The sequence below is a fragment of the Ictalurus punctatus genome, chromosome 12 (assembly GCF_001660625.3).
Source record: "Ictalurus punctatus breed USDA103 chromosome 12, Coco_2.0, whole genome shotgun sequence".
In the NCBI taxonomy this organism is placed as follows: Eukaryota; Metazoa; Chordata; class Actinopteri; order Siluriformes; family Ictaluridae; genus Ictalurus; species Ictalurus punctatus.
In genome coordinates this window covers 26,223,711-26,241,174 of record NC_030427.2, presented here as the reverse complement: position 1 = coordinate 26,241,174, position 17,464 = coordinate 26,223,711, and the positions used below count along the sequence as shown (strand labels likewise).

At 41.0% G+C, this 17,464-nt stretch overlaps 1 protein-coding gene and 1 long non-coding RNA gene across 4 annotated transcripts in view; one reads left to right on the top strand and one right to left on the bottom strand.

The window, feature by feature from the left end:
* The window catches only part of adcy2b (adenylate cyclase 2b (brain)), a 77,980-nt gene that overhangs the window by 19,350 nt on the left and 41,166 nt on the right, over window positions 1–17,464 (bottom strand). For all 3 annotated transcript variants that reach the window (XM_017481538.3, XM_017481536.3, XM_017481539.3), the window contains exons 8-15: window positions 11,709–11,867; window positions 11,250–11,382; window positions 9,243–9,419; window positions 7,561–7,604; window positions 7,391–7,471; window positions 7,193–7,262; window positions 5,152–5,249; window positions 4,125–4,209 (exon numbers count right to left, since the gene is read on the bottom strand). In XM_017481538.3, the coding sequence (XP_017337027.2) occupies window positions 4,125–4,209; window positions 5,152–5,249; window positions 7,193–7,262; window positions 7,391–7,471; window positions 7,561–7,604; window positions 9,243–9,419; window positions 11,250–11,382; window positions 11,709–11,867 (847 nt within the window). The remainder of the gene's footprint in view (window positions 1–4,124; window positions 4,210–5,151; window positions 5,250–7,192; window positions 7,263–7,390; window positions 7,472–7,560; window positions 7,605–9,242; window positions 9,420–11,249; window positions 11,383–11,708; window positions 11,868–17,464) is intronic.
* Window positions 11,295–17,464, top strand: part of LOC108272797 (uncharacterized) — a 7,656-nt gene continuing 1,486 nt past the window's right edge. The window contains exon 1 of the long non-coding RNA XR_001814152.3: window positions 11,295–11,487. This is a non-coding gene — a long non-coding RNA (uncharacterized LOC108272797). The remainder of the gene's footprint in view (window positions 11,488–17,464) is intronic.

The following is a 17,464-nucleotide window of genomic DNA, read 5'->3' as shown; positions in this document are numbered from 1 at the left end:
ATAGTCGCCGTTGGAAAGGAGTTGAATATGCAGAAGATGCTGGAAAAGTAAAGAATGTGCAGGACCTGGAGGATTTTTCTGAAGAACAGTGGGGCGGTTTAACTGCTCAGGACAAACAAGGGACTCATCAAGAACTCTCACAAAACATAAACACAAACATCCAGGTAACGACACACGGGATTAATAATCAAGGGTGTGTAAACTTTTGAGCTGGTTCAGTGTAAATTCAGTTATTATTGTGTCTTGTGGACTAGATGTAAACATCAGTTACGTGAAACTGTATGACCTCAACTGGTACTATCGTATATACCAAGGACTTTTTTGTTGTTGTTGTTGTTGTTGTTGTTGTTTCTGTTTATGTGAACCCTTTTGGCATGAGGCCAGACGAGTGACATAATCAGGAAGCGGTCATTTTCTTTAATCACCGGTCTATTGTTACAGGATCTTCGTTGTATAATCTGCACAGCCTCTTACTGAATTCGGCCAAGATATTATTAGGATCTCGTACGGCGTTAACGAGTAATAATGTGAAAAGGCTGTTGTAATGCGCTACTAATCAGGCTGCGAGTTCAAATCCCAGCTCCGCTAAGCTGTCACGGTCGGGTGCTTGAGCAAAGCTCTTAACCCGCAGCCGCTCGAATTGTACCCTGCCTCAGTTGTGGATGAAAGCGTCAAACGAATGAAAACGTAATCACGGCGTAAATCCAGACGCAGTTTACTTTTAGACCCATTTAGATGAATTTCCCTTTACACGCACTGTATTTGTGGATAAAAGCAGACAAAGAGACAGTTCATCGAGTAGTTCAGAGAGAAAGCACCTCGAATCTACTTCCGCTTCTACCGTCCACATTGATATAAAGGACTGACGGAGAGACTTAAAAAGGCCATTAGAGAACCTGATGACCTTTTCCAAGAGAATCGAGCCAGTTCCTTCCTTCGAGTCCTTTCTGCGGAGAGCTGAGAATGTCGTCCTTGTACACACTGTTTGAGTTGTACGGAAAAGCGAGGAAAAACTGACCTTGGTACAATGGTCCACGTGTTCCTTTCTTTTTTTCGAAAAACAGTCTGCAGCTCGCGAATGCAGCTCAGCTCGGCGCTTATTAACATTTAAGTGCTGATTTTTCTGCGGAAAAGTGGCCTTCCTCCGAGCATGGTTATTTTGAATTAAAAACAAAACAAAACAAAAAAACCCCTTTATTTCATCAAGGGCATCCGTTTTTATAATCGTAACGAAGACATCCTGCGTTCAACAGGTGCAAATACAAAAACAGTAAAACACGGTCTGTATTTGTTCTTCACCCTGTAAACCCTGATAACTGATTCATCTCCACTATACTACTGACCTCTGCTATTATTTACTATCAGTGATGATTTTCCGCTTTGATATTGGGCTGGTGTTCGACAGAGGGACATCTTTATGGTCTGCTTTGTTGTTTTATTTGACGGAGATACACCTTTACACTGCAAAACTGAATATATCTTGAATATAGTGAAATACTGCAAGTGTATATATATATATATATATATTCACATTCACATATATATATATATTCACATAGCAGATGTTTATATATAGTCCACAAGACAAGATAATGGCTGAATTTATAAAAATCACCCCATTCAATAGTAACAATTTTTCACAGATCATCCTGTTCAAAAGTTTACACCCCCCTGGATCTTACTGTATCGTGTTCCCTTCTTGAGCGTCGGTGAACGTGTGCACCTTTCGTGATAGTCGTGTACGAGTCCCTCAGTCGTCCTCGGTGTGAGAAGACGGATCTCGACATCATATAGTCGCCGTTGGAAAGGAGTTAAACATGCAGAAGATGCTGGAAAAGTAAAGAATGTGCAGGACCTGGAGGATTTTTCTGAAGAACAGTGGGGCGGTTTAACTGCTCAGGACGAACAAGGGACTCATGAAGAACTCTCACAAAACATAAACACAGTCTCTGATCATCTACGACACACGGGATTAATAATCAAGCGTGTGTAAACGTTTGAACGGGGTAATTTTTGAATAAATTCAGCTATAATATTGTCTTGTGGACTATATGTAAACATCTGTTATGTGAAATAGCGTATTCAGGACAGCACTAAATAAAAAAAAAAACATGGGATTTTTTACGATCGTTCTTATTTTGTTAACAGTGTTAAGATTTAGCCGAGAGGGTATGCAAACTTTTGAGCAAAACTGTAGATAGTATTTCTTAGTACAAGATTACAGTAAACCAAATATAACATTAAACATATTTCTAGACGTTTCCTTTGACTAATTCCAAGCTTTAAACTTTACCATTCCATTGGCAGATGATTATTTATTTCTAGAAATAGTTCAATAAGCTTATATTTGATTCACTGTAATATTACAGTAATAAATACGACATGAATGTGAACACATTCAAGATAGTACCACTTGCGAAGATGGAATCGTTGATGGTGTACGTCTCAATTTAGCGAACGAGGTTTTGTTGACCTTTGTTGACCAACAGATTGATCTGTTCAATCTGTTGCCCTCAGGGAGACGTTACAGGTGCATCAAAACAAGGACTAGTAGATTTAAGAATAGTTTCTTCCCGAAAGCTATTACCATGATAAACAAACACATGTACTGAGTCCACAGCATATGTATATATTGTCTCAAAACTGTGCATTTCATAGTACCTCCGCCATCCACCCTAATATCTATCTATCGTGCATATATCTTGCATATATTGTATATCTTGTTTATTTATTTTGTTTATTTATCTTATTTATTTATCTGTGTATTATCTGTTTATTCTTCTTGTGTATTGAATGTATATGTTTGCACGGAACAAAAAGGAGTGGCTCTTAATTTCATTGTACATGTGTATAGTGACAATAAAAGGCATTCATTCATTCGTCATGACCTTGCTGGCTTCGACTGGGAGAAGATTTTGTTGATCCCAGATACGGAGTGTACCTGGCAGTGTTTTTTATTTTACTATTATAAATAGACGTGCTCCTCTCAAAAAATACCGTGTGAAGAGTCGTGACGACCCTCGGTTTTCACCTGCACGATCCGATTTGATTCATGAGCGTGATGTTGCCTGGGCTAGAGCGAGGCACTCTGAGCTTCGATCTGATCGGCTTCGTTTTAGACAAACTACGTAACAGACGCACAGTGATGAGTAGAGAGGGCTAAAGCCGATTCCCTTTGAAACGAAACAGCTTGCAACTTAAACAAGCCTATGAAATTTTGGAAAAATATCGCCTCTGTAGCGCTTCCCTTATACATAAAGGATAATTCCGTACAAATCTCAGAGAGAGGAGAAAAGCTTGATTGTTTTAGTGAGCACTTTATTGCTGCTGGATCTCTATTTCAGGCACCCAAAACTATAGAAATGAACAATGATATGGATTATATTATAGAGCAAGACACTTACTGGACTTCAGTTTTAAACGGTCTACTATTCGTCAGGTTCAAAAAGCTCTTAAACGGCCGCGTATATAAATAAGTCCTGATCGAATTAGAACCACTGTTCATAATACGAGCTGCGGATTTTATCGCTGACCCCCTCCGACGTATATTTTTCACCTATCGCTGCGTTGAAATTTCAATTCAGACTACAAAAATGTGTAAATCTGCTTTTGTTATGCCATTATTAAAAGGCGGAGATCCTACAAACATGGGTAACTACAAACATAATATACACGCATGGTAATATGAACATAATATTCCATCACACAAGAAGAAGAAGAAGAAAAAAAAACATAGCACAACTTCAGCCGCAGTTAAGGTCTTAAATGACATTATTGAGGCTCGTGATACAGGACATCACTGCGCATCACTTTTTATTGATTTACCGAAGATCCTGTTGATTTCAGCACATTGAAATCTAGACTCAAATCAATAGGATTGTCTGATAACGCTACATCCAGGGACCTGTATGGCAGACACACCCAGAAAGTAAAAAAATAAATAAATAAATAAAAAAGTGTAAAGAGTCTCCGACTTTGTAAAGTTTTCCGAATAGGAAAGTCTTCAGGCACGTCACACCAACTGATTAGTTTCCTAGAACACCATGCCCCGACATGCTTTATTCCTTAGTTGACTCATCAGCACAACCTGATTGAACTCTGATTAATGTGAGGAGTTCACTCACCAGTATACGGCCAGCGAAACAGACGATGAGGATAAGAGTTAGCAACAGGAAGGTCATTCCAAAAGACACACTAAGCACAGCGGTCCTGTATGAGACAGAACAGTTCGGCTCTTATTTTTTTAAGCCTTAAAATACACAATCACACACACACACACACACACACACACACACACACACACACACACACACACAGATTATTCAGATTATTTATGATGACACTGAAAAGCATAAGGCTGCATTTTACCTGCAAAACAGTATCAAAACATGCACCTTTAGGGCCCATTTCAGCTGAAAATAGGACCATTAATAAAATGACACCCACTATTATATTACACAGCTGAACTTATTGACCCAATCTCGTGATAAACAGCTGAAGACATCATTTCCTCCTGTAAAGAAAAACAATCGCGTCTAGCAAATGTGTGATAGCGCAAGAAGTCATAATATTCATTTCCCAGTAGTTTTGTTATGCTCTCTGTTATGAAGGCCACCTGAACAGGAAGCGCATGATATTTTCTTAGGTGAATTTGACTTCGCTGCACTCTGACACTAATGTCATTTTGAATAAAAAAGAGAAGGCAAGAAGTAAAGGAAACTATAAGAGTCACGGTCTGCCGGGGCAGCTCATTTAATGGTGCTGTAAAATGGATATAATGACAGAGTGAGGGAGTGAGGACACATTAGAGAGAACAGAGAGGGAAAATCAATACGTGCTTTCAGATGTCTGAGCGCGCTTCCGGCTGACACAGGCACGGTTAATTAGAACGACGTTGAAGTCGCGCGGAAGATTAAAAAAAAGGGCGTAATTTCTGCGCTTTTATTCTCAAAATCCATATCAATCTCTAACTATACAGTAATGTCTCTATCACACGTTGAGATCTTTCCATTCTTGGTTTGTGTCTTCGTCTTTCCCTCTACTCTGGCTCAGATTGCCCAGCTAATGTGATCGTTGGGCTAGAGCTAAAGAGCTGCTCCGAATTATTCTTATGATCGTGAGACAAAAGTGAGGAAGTGAGGAGGTACTTACTTCGGCAAAACTAATACTTGCACGATGAAAATGCAGAAGAAGATGACGCACGCGCAGGTGACGTAGTACTTAAAGGCTGGCAAGGCCGTCGCTCTATACTGTAACACGTAAAAAAAAACAAAACAACAACAACAACAATATAGCGTCACTTTCCGAGGGCGGTGTTCGCAAGGCTGACATCGTGACACACTTCATGACAAGCCGAACACGGGTTATAAATGAAAGAGTGCCGTGATCTGATTGGCAACACCTGAGTCATGTGACAGAGGTAGTGTTATGACAATTTACAGCCTGCCTTACGTTAGATCATCATGAGGCACATCATGGTGATGATGTGAAATAATAAGACACATGTCTTTGCACTCGGGGAGGAAACCGGAGTACCCGGAGGAAACCCCTGAAGCACGGAGAGAACATGCAAAATCCACCCCCCCCCCCCCCCCCCCCCCCACACACACACACGCACGAACCCCCAACCCTGGAGGTGTGAGGCAAACGTATAAATGTGTAGATATACTAGTATATATTTACAGAAAGTCTATAACATTTTTATTAAAACTTGTGCCAATGTTATAAATATATATATATATATATATATATATATATATATATATATATATATATATATATATATATATATATATATATATATATATATACAAAGGCCTGAGAAAATATACTATATATATATATATATATATATATATATATATATAGTATATTTTCTCAGGCCTTTGTTTTTCAAATATTTAACATTAATGTCATGACAATTGACTTTCTAGCTCCGAATCACATGATGATGATCATGATGATGATTAGGGATGCACCGATACCGATACCAGTACTCGGGTGTCGGCCTGATACTGTGCTCCTGTACTCGTACTCGTAAAACTACCCCGATACAACCGCACCGATACCACTTTACGACAACGTGACATAGCCTAACCTCTCGTCCGTTGAGCAGGTGGTCGGAAGAGGAGCAATGTCAGCAATTTGGAGATATTTTAAGATAAGTGATGATGATAAAAGTAGACTGCAAACTATGTTCTACTAAACTGTTAAGAAGAGGGGTAAAGAATAGCTCATTTAACACAAGCCATTTGATTAAACATCTAAAGAACAAACATAACGCCGAGCGCAAAGAGTTCGCTAATGCTAGCAGCGGGAAACAGCGACAACCAACTTTGCAACAAACGCTGGAGAAGCGAGAGAAAATGTCCAGAGACAACCAACAGGCAGAAAAAAATATCAGAAGCTCTTACCCAGTTCATTGCTCTTGATGACCAACCGTTGCCAGTTGTAGATAATACAGGATTTCGTCGTCTTCTTGGTGTATTTCCGCCGAAGTATGAGATTCCCAACCGTCACCCCTTTACAGATACCACATTACCAAAGCTGCATGACTTGGTGAAAAAGCACATCAGGAACCTCTTGCAGGACTTCACCAGTGATATTTGGACTAGCAGTGTCAGCCCAATGTCTCTTAAAAGTTTAACAGCACAGTGGATCGATGAGGATTTCACTCCCCAGAGAGTCGTTTTACAAGCAACGCAGTTTAGGGGTTCGCTCACTGGCCAAGCCCTAGCAGGTGCGTTTGATGACATGCTTCAGATGTGGGGCATTCCGAAAAGTGTGAAGTACTCATATCAGTACCTGGTATCTGCAAGTACCCAAACGTAAGTACTTGTACTTGGTCTGAAAAAAAGTGGTATCGGTGCATCCCTAATGATGATGATGATGATGAAGTGTCATAACACTTCAAACAAAATCCATGTCACATGACTCGGGCATTGCGTCAACTTGAGACGTATGACACAAGCTGAGACGTACATGCTAGAATAAGCCTTTATAAATGTTTATGTCGATTTATGTGAGGTGTCGGAGCTTTATGAACACTACCCTTTTTTAAGTAAAGCGGGACCCAAAATGGAAAAAGTTGGTTTTTATAACTAGACAAAGCGTACACTGAGACATAATGAATACTGAGACATGTATAGAATGCCGTTATGTTGCGCACAGGATGACTCCTATCGGACCACACCTCTTTCTCCAGAGTCTTATTGTGAAAGAACAGGGATATCCTCTGAATATCCTCAGACTTCAGCCACTGTCTGACAAGAGAAAGAACAAAAACGGTGAGCATTCATGCCTTTCCTAAAGTAAAGGACTGGTAATTATAATGAGTTAAGCAGGATTCCTCGATAGAAATGAGCTGGAAGAGAAAAGTAGGCCCACTCACTTCTGTGCGTTGATGCCGTCGATTGTACGAATCATCCGCTCGTTCAGCTCCTCTTCGAACCTCTTCTTCTGGGATTTTGTTCTGAACGAAAGAAAGGTGACGCATGAGCAGTGCGAGAGAGACGGAGCGGGTCGGTGAGGAGTTTCTCACTTAACGCTCAGAGGACTGACCTTTCTGATCGCCCGGGAAAATGATAGTGTCCCATAGGCACGTCCTGAAAAAGAAGAAAAACGACGATGCTTAGAGAATCCCGCATTTTTATGATGAACATTGCGATGGTGAAGAGGCATGGGTTTCTGATTTAGGAAGTTTTACAAAGAGCATCGACTACTTCAGGCTCATCAATTATAAATCTTTATTTATTTATTTGTTTGTTTGTTTGTTTTAAATCATTTATGAATGAATGGCACAAAACCAAATACTCAGCTTGTCTGTGTTTCCTTATTAATCAATGAGCTACAATGTCTAAATGAACTTTGTAAATTTTGATATTAGAAATATAAAGAGCATACTGAATACTGAATTATTTGTTTGGGGACTGCAAATGGTAGAAAGACAATTAAAGGAATATTACAGGGTACTTAATTGAATGCATCTGTAGAGCTTCAACCTACACTTCAAGATTGTCACGGTGTCTAAGCCTCAAATAATAGCTTGGGGGATTTGTAGGAGAAAGATCTGCTCCCTGTTGTAGTCCTGATTATTCTAGGTACTAATAAAGAGCCTGTGGATAAAACAGGGGCAATTTTGCCAGACTTAATGGTTCTAGTAAAAACCCTAGACTAACGCAGGCTTGTTCACGCTCTACGGCATTACAGTAGTCCAACCTAGATGTAATCAAAGCACAGACTCATTTTTTTGCCACTTAACATCGTTACGTTTCTTAGAGTGAGACGGGAAAAGGCAGCTCTGGTAATATTATCTACGTGAGCTTTAGACGAGAGACTGGAGTCAGAAAGTGCACAGAGAGAACTTTCACTGCTGCATGTTATGTAACAACTCTCATGGCTGAAAGAGAAAGGGCAGTAGTTGAAATCAGTCGATAAAAGTTTTTGTAGAACACTGCGATGAATGATTCGGCCAGCTGTTTCTCAGAGTAATTTGCATAATTTGCATATTCACCAACATAGACTTGTGGGACAGTTTAAGTAACCAGAATGTTGGATAAAACTACAAAGGAACAGCATTGGTAGGAATTTTTTTCCTCTCGTTTGTCTCATCCTTTAACCTTTATTGCTAGTTCGACAACTGCCCTTTACACACTTCCATTCTAAGTGTGTAAAGGTTTTCTGGGTACAGAGAAAATGTGATACCAGTCCAAAACTCCAGTCCAGAAAAGGTCAAAATGGTAATGGTGCGCACTTTACAGACGCAACAGACAGTAATTATGAAGTATCCCTTTAACATTTTCCCCCAATTTTTCCTCAATTTGGTCTTGCCAATTCCCTCCCACCAGCCGGCTCTCCTCAATCATACAATAGGTGCCAATCGGGAAGGGTGAAGGCTAACACGTACTTCCTCAGAGACTACGTCTTTTCAAACTGCATCATAGGACGGCGTAACACACTTAGAGGTAAAGCGCCCTCTTATGCATACATGACGCTCACAGACATGCACGATTGGCTAGTGATTGACAGGAGAGAGAGAGAGAGAGAGAGTAGAGAGATAGAGTGAGTAATGCCATCACTCCCACCCAAAGAGCAGAGGTTGTGGCACTGTTGGGATTTAAAACTCCTTTCTGTTGTATCACATTTAACATTTTTAACACTGAGTAGGTTGCCATCGTTGTTGGAGAGCTCCAAATCCAGTGTTCGGGTCTCTTGTGTTTCTGTTAATGCCTCAGTCGACTCACATGTGTGTTGATCTTGCCGTTCTCGTTGGTCATGCTATCTCGGTGGTGCAGGTTGGCGAAGGGCTTCGCTGCCCCCCAGGACTCCAGGTACTGCGTCATGCGCACGGACGCTCTCATCTTCGCCCCGTAGAGAACCGGACGAGGACGGCAATGGAGCTGCGGGCTGCGTCTCTCTCCCTGAGTGATAAATACACATAAACATGATCAAATATATCAATAACTGTACGGGCGAGGTACAGTACTGTCACATAGGAATATTATGATTCATGCCTGCTTATATTACGGTATGACCCAAGATAATAATCAAGAATTAGGGCAATTATATATATATATATATATATATATATATATATATATATATATATATATATATATATACAGTATATTACATTTAGGCAGGATGTAGGATGTACCAAACTGTAGGCAGTATTCAAGGGAACAGTGTCAGTGTTCAGTGAACCACATAACACTATACAAGAGTATAATCAATATTTTCAGCTCTGATGCAAATAAGCACCATCGAATCAAATCAACATCATCTCTAATTTAGTGCACACCCTGGGTCAAGAAAATAGAACCACCCCTTGCACTGACGCAACGGAAATAAACGGCCGTATTTCAAAATGAAATAGATGGTGTTAAGATGTTGGCGAGCGGAGCCATCTCCGTGGGAAGAGAGCAAACCCACGCACACGTACGAGTCTAAAGCGGTAGGCAGTCTGAAATTGGCAGAGTTACATCCTCCTGTGCCGTGCCAAGTTGCACTGTAAATAGATACGCTTCAAAGTAAGCGTTTATGGAGGACGGCTTATGTTGAAGCTGATGGTACGGTAAATTGCTACAAAGTTGCTGCCAGACACCGGGACTGCAAAACATTATGGTAGTTGTTTAAACGGAATCAAAGGAAGCAATGATGCTGTTTCTTTGACACCTTTTAGCGGTTTGTCAAACTGTGTGCTGTCCAACGTGACGCAACCAGATAGGCGGAACATGGGGCTTGACCGTCGTGATATGGGAATTTTAGGAATTTTCCCACTTGGATCAATCATGATACATGGTCATATATGCATATGTATTATAAATGATCGGTTGTATTTTTTACAGTATGTGTACCCTAGAACCCTCTTTGGTTGTCACTCCGGAGGAACCCTTAGAGGTTCCGCGTAGACCCTTACGCCTGAGTGTTTTTCCTACACACGGTCACGGGGAGCCCAGGCTTATCCCAGGGAACTCGGACACACACAGTCACACACTACGGTCAATTTGGAAATGCCGATCGGCCTACAACACACGTCTTCGGACTGGGAGAGGAAATCGGATTACCCGGAGGAAACTTTCCAGAACCGTCACACTATCTGTCCCTCAATGGTGGAACGAACTTCCAACCTCAATCCGGACCGCAAACAGCTAAACTCCCACCTCTTCCGTGAACAACTAACTAACCCCTAAACTGCTAACCCCCACATTATTAAAAACAAAACAAAAAACAAAAACGTACTCTGGCTCTTACACCTCTACTCTGCGCACTTTGTCTTCTCTAGAACTCGATTATAAATCTTGTATGGTAACACTACTTGTATTGTTCTCCGCTTGACATCCTCCTGAGACCCAGCAATTGATTTTTGTCCACTACAGTGGACGTCATGTTTTTGCTCATATCTCTCATACTATGTATATCACTCTATTAAGTCCTTTTGTTCCTTAAAGAGGACAACTGGGTCTTTAAAATGACATCACACGTGAGGGGGTGTGGCCTTGCCAATGAACTTTTCCTGTCTTTTCAAAATGGCTGCCATCGGAACAAGCACATTTTACGTATGTATACACACATCTAGTTTCACTTTACAGACCATGACAAAACATTTACAAACCTTCAATTATTGACAATGTAAAGTTATGATAAACTAACCATAATGTAGCTAAAATGGAAATATTGGCTTGTAGGATTATTTTTCACAGGATTTCAGAAACACTAAAAGAGACACCTCTGTTTCGATGGTACTGTACCTTTGGATTGATGACAAGGTATGTGACAATGCCATGTTCTTTCAGATACGAGTCTCGGCTCTGTCCGTCTCCCGCCTCCACTTTATAGGCCCCCTTCAAATGTTCCAGCGTCACAGAGGAGATGTGAACTCGGCTGGGGAGGACCAGCAGGATGCGAAAGAGAGAGAGAGAGCACTTCAATAACAATACACGGACGAGAAACATGACATCCTCTCGTGCAGCCCACATGGACTGGACGGTAAATATATAATACGAACGAGGCAGCGAGGTAATAAAAGAGACGGGGTAGCTTTTATTGTCTTCTTGCTGAAAGAAAACTCATCACCAGCCTCTTTCACAGAGCTCTCCACGGTGTGTTCGACTGAATGTGAAGAGCTCTTGTTAGCTTTCGCACTGTTGATCACACATGTAAAAACACATGCACAAAGAGAGGGATCACAAAAAAAAAAAAAAGCTCACCCAGGTACACCTCCAGCCTCCATGTGATTGGCCAGAGTGACATCATGTGACCAAACGTCATACTGCCATTTCTGGAGTCCAATTACGCCGCAGAGCACGTTGCCAGAATGCACTCCAACACGCATGTTAATGTCAACGCCTGTAGCATCTCGCACCTTCCTGTAATGACACGACACATTTCAGCACTGCAGCTTGGCCAACACTGTCGTACAGACGTTTTCTCGTGTGCTAATTGATACTCATTTTGCGCTCTTTCTCTCACTTGGCTTCCCCAGTGCACTTTACTGGTTGACTAATGTATTTCATCCCACTCAGCACTAGAACTGTTTCTAATGTTTTTGGATGGTCCACTTTAGACACTCTAGAAACCATCTGTAGACTGTCATGAAGCAACCTGATTCTCAGCAACATCATAAAATGTACCGATAAAGTCCACAATAAGGCGGCAACCGGCAAGATAGAAGGCTTTTAGAAAGCTTGGTTGAGAGTATAGGGGTGTGTTATGACTGGGACCACACGGGATGCCACAAAAACAACAAAAGTGACACTATAAGGTTCTTACTTTCAGATGGGCACAAGCAAGCAGTCAGAAATGAAGCTTGTGGTAGAAACAAAGACTAACATTTCATTGTTTGATTGCTTATTGTTTTTGTTTTGAACATACAGCGTTCATTCTTTCATCTAGAGTAACTGCCTGGTTCAGTGTCACGGTGGTATAAATTACTGGTCAGTGTCACGGTGGTATAAATTACTGGTCAGTGTCACGGTGGTATAAATGACTGGTGAGTGTCACGGTGGTATAAATTACTGGTCATTGTCACGGTGGTATAAATTACTGGTCATTGTCACGGTGGTATAAATTACTGGTCAGTGTCACGGTGGTATAAATTACTGGTCAGTGTCACGGTGGTATAAATTACTGGTGAGTGTCACGGTGGTATAAATTACTGGTCAGTGTCACGGTGGTATAAATTACTGGTGAGTGTCACGGTGGTATAAATTACTGGTGAGTGTCACGGTGGTATAAATTACTGGTCATTATCACGGTGGTATAAATTACTGGTGAGTGTCACGGTGGTATAAATTACTGGTCAGTGTCACGGTGGTATAAATTACTGGTGAGTGTCACGGTGGTATAAATTACTGGTCAGTGTCACGGTGGTATAAATTACTGGTGAGTGTCACGGTGGTATAAATTACTGGTGAGTGTCACGGTGGTATAAATTACTGGTCATTATCACGGTGGTATAAATTACTGGTGAGTGTCACGGTGGTATAAATTACTGGTGAGTGTCACGGTGGTATAAATTACTGGTCATGATCACGGTGGTATAAATTACTGGTCAGTGTCACGGTGGTATAAATTACTGGTGAGTGTCACGGTGGTATAAATTACTGGTCAGTGTCACGGTGGTATAAATTACTGGTGAGTGTCACGGTGGTATAAATTACTGGTCAGTGTCACGGTGGTATAAATTACTGGTCATTATCATGGTGGTATAAATTACTGGTGAGTGTCACGGTGGTATAAATTACTGGTCAGTGTCACGGTGGTATAAATTACTGGTCAGTGTCACGGTGGTATAAATTACTGGTGAGTGTCATGGTGGTATAAATTACTGGTGAGTGTCACGGTGGTATAAATTACTGGTGAGTGTCACGGTGGTATAAATTACTGGTGAGTGTCACGGTGGTATAAATTACTGGTGAGTGTCACGGTGGTATAAATTACTGGTGAGTGTCACGGTGGTATAAATTACTGGTCATTATCACGGTGGTATAAATTACTGGTGAGTGTCACGGTGGTATAAATTACTGGTCAGTGTCACGGTGGTATAAATTACTGGTGAGTGTCACGGTGGTATAAATTACTGGTGAGTGTCACGGTGGTATAAATTACTGGTGAGTGTCACGGTGGTATAAATTACTGGTCATTGTCACGGTGGTATAAATGACTGGTGAGTGTCACGGTGGTATAAATTACTGGTCAGTGTCACGGTGGTATAAATGACTGGTGAGTGTCACGGTGGTATAAATTACTGGTCATTGTCACGGTGGTATAAATTACTGGTCAGTGTCACGGTGGTATAAATTACTGGTCAGTGTCACGGAGGTATAAATTACTGGTGAGTGTCACGGTGGTATAAATTACTGGTGAGTGTCACGGTGGTATAAATGACTGGTCAGTGTCACGGTGGTATAAATTACTGGTCAGTGTCACGGTGGTATAAATTACTGGTGAGTGTCATGGTGGTATAAATTACTGGTCATGATCACGGTGGTATAAATTACTGGTCAGTGTCACGGTGGTATAAATTACTGGTGAGTGTCACGGTGGTATAAATTACTGGTCATTGTCACGGTGGTATAAATTACTGGTGAGTGTCACGGTGGTATAAATTACTGGTCAGTGTCACGGTGGTATAAATTACTGGTGAGTGTCACGGTGGTATAAATTACTGGTCATGATCACGGTGGTATAAATTACTGGTGAGTGACACGGTGGTATAAATTACTGGTGAGTGTCACGGTGGTATAAATTGCTGGTCAGTGTCACGGTGGTATAAATTACTGGTCATGATCACGGTGGTATAAATTACTGGTGAGTGTCACGGTGGTATAAATTACTGGTCAGTGTCACGGTGGTATAAATTACTGGTGAGTGTCACGGTGGTATAAATTACTGGTCAGTGTCACGGTGGTATAAATTACTGGTCAGTGTCACGGTGGTATAAATTACTGGTCAGTGTCACGGTGGTATAAATTACTGGTCAGTGTCACGGTGGTATAAATTACTGGTCATTATCACGGTGGTATAAATTACTGGTCAGTGTCACGGTGGTATAAATTACTGGTCATTTTCACGGTGGTATAAATTACTGGTCAGTGTCACGGTGGTATAAATTACTGGTCAGTGTCACGGTGGTATAAATTACTGGTCAGTGTCACGGTGGTATAAATTACTGGTCATGATCACGGTGGTATAAATTACTGGTGAGTGTCACGGTGGTATAAATTACTGGTGAGTGTCACGGTGGTATAAATTACTGGTCAGTGTCACGGTGGTATAAATTACTGGTCAGTGTCACGGTGGTATAAATTACTGGTCAGTGTCACGGTGGTATAAATTACTGGTGAGTGACACGGTGGTATAAATTACTGGTCAGTGTCACGGTGGTATAAATTAGACTACTAGTTTGTCTATATTTTGGGAAATAGAACCAATTAAATTAGCTAGAAAATATTGTATTGAGGTGTTTGTGTGGTATTCACAACTATAAACAGCTCCACTGTCTTCTCTAGTTGAGACGTATTATGAACTATAGTGACGTGGCTGAAGTTGAGGGACCGTTAAAGCCAGAATTCACAAAACATACTGACACTGCTGGCATTTCTACCTCTGTCCCACCCCACCCCCAAGTTTTGGCCACGCCCACTTCGGGTTTAATTCCAAGATCGAGATACAGATAGTGGCACTGCGTTACACACCTGTGACCTGAAACTGTGATAGGACAACAGGTGAGTGTAAGGATGATCTAAGAAACATCACAAGCTATAAACTGGACTTTCAAAATAAAGTGAAGTACAGTTTAAACTTCCCGCTATTTCACGTTCCATTTTGGCATCCATGCTGTCTTATTATTCGCTCTCGACACCTGGCTTCAAGTGGTTTATTTACGACTGTAGTGGCTCAACCTTTAAGGCTCTGGGTTACTGATTAGAAGGCCAGGGGGGGTCAAGTGCCAAGCTTCCACTGATGGGCCCTTGAGCCAGGCCCTTAACCCTCTGTACTCCAGGGGCGCTGTATCGGGGCTGACCCTGCGCTCCGACCCCAACTTCTTAACAAGCTGGGAGATGCGAAGAAAAGAATTTCACCGTGCTGTAACGTACATACGACAAATAAAGGCTTCTTCTTCTTCAAAAAGCTTCTCACTGACCACCGTGTCAGGTCAAATTCCTGGATTGTGTGTCCACCGGAGCGAATTGAGGAGAAACTAGAACTCTTCAGTAGTAATGTTGAGGCACTGATATGCCGTAACATATCTTAGCTCTCCCATTCAATATCACAACCAGCTGTGACCTGCTCTAGACCAGTGTGACCCTTTACAGTGGCCGATACGAATGAAGCGTTACTTTATTTTCAGTTAGGCAACGAGACAGCGACGGAACTACGAGAATCCTCTGGAAATTCTCACATATAGTGTGTGAGTTTTAGAGCGTGTGGTGTTTCAGGTAATTGGATGCACTGTACATCCCCAGTGCCGCTGTGACTCAGCGGATCTGAGTACAGCTGAGTTGGGGAGTGTGTGTATTTACAGAGTTTATAGCCTTTGTTCACTGGTGTCTTATCTTGTGGCTGCATTCCAACAAAATGAGTTTTTTTTTCCCTTCAATAAAATGTAGTCTGAAATGAAGTTTTTCCGACACAAAGAGGCGATTTGAGAGCAGAGCTGCGTGGTCAATTAAAGCTCGCTTTAATTGCTTTCGTCAGTTATACCGTGAAGCCTTTTTACTATGAGTTACTATGATTTGTTTTTTCACCGTTTCGTATGTTGATATTTTGGTAACACGTTACAGGAACGGTACATGAATAATCATGCACCAATACCTGCATTAATACTTACTTCGATATGTACTAATGACGAGTTAAGGCGTGTACTGTACTAATCACGAAGAGCTCACCTTAACCATGCCTCGAGTCTCGTGGATTCGTGCGTGAATGACGACCACCTTAAGTACATGTTAGCACATGTTTGTTAGTTAGCGTATTAACGGACACGTAGGGGTGAACTAAATCAAACCTGCTCTATGAGAACGAATATGAATTAAACGTGCATAAATAAACACTCGTGCTCTTGCTCATGTTTCGGGACATCAGAATTCCTGTGCATGGGAAATGAAATGATCCGTGTTTATTATTAGTGCGTCTTATGTACATTCTTTCTTATTGAGCAGGTTTTACCCCTATGTGCTAATGAATACACTAACTAACAAACATGTATGGCAGGAAATAGAACGCATATTGTATATAGGTCAAAAAGACAAAAATATTAGAGATTCATTTGCACTTTTTTTTTTTTTTTTTTTTTGTTAAAACATAAAACCTGGAACGAGGATCATTATTTTGCAATTTAGAAATGTATTTCTCCCCGATTACATATATTTTTTTGTCACGTACACCTCTTGAAGGATATTTGAAGGTATTATGAAAATATTGAAGGAATAGAAAATACTCGGAAATTTGCAAAATTCTGGCGTATGTGGAGAAATTCAGACGCTTCGAGACAAATGATGGAAGGAAATGTTTTCTAAATACGCAAAAGCGGTAAACTCTAACCAGTAGAAACGAAACCGAATCAATATTTGGCCACCGCTTGCCTTTAAAACCCACATCGACTCTCTCAGGTACGCTGTGGAAGGGGTTTATACGGACGGGAGGTTGGTAGGTTCTACGCGTCTTGGAGAACTTGCTGGAGTTCTTTAGCAGATTTGGGCTGCCGCTTACTTCTGCCTCAAAAACCTCCATGATGTTTTTGTTGTTTTTATTTTATATGAAGGAGCAGTTCATAACTTCACATGCTACTTTCTTTAATTACATATACACATATTAAGGAAAATAAATGTTTGGAAATCTAAAAAAACAAACAAAAGGATAATCTTTTATACTCATACGTTAATGCAGATCTAAAAAAAAAGAAAAAAAAAAAGATCTAAGACAAAAAGTCAATAGAGCAAATTTTTTTTTGCGCCTAAGA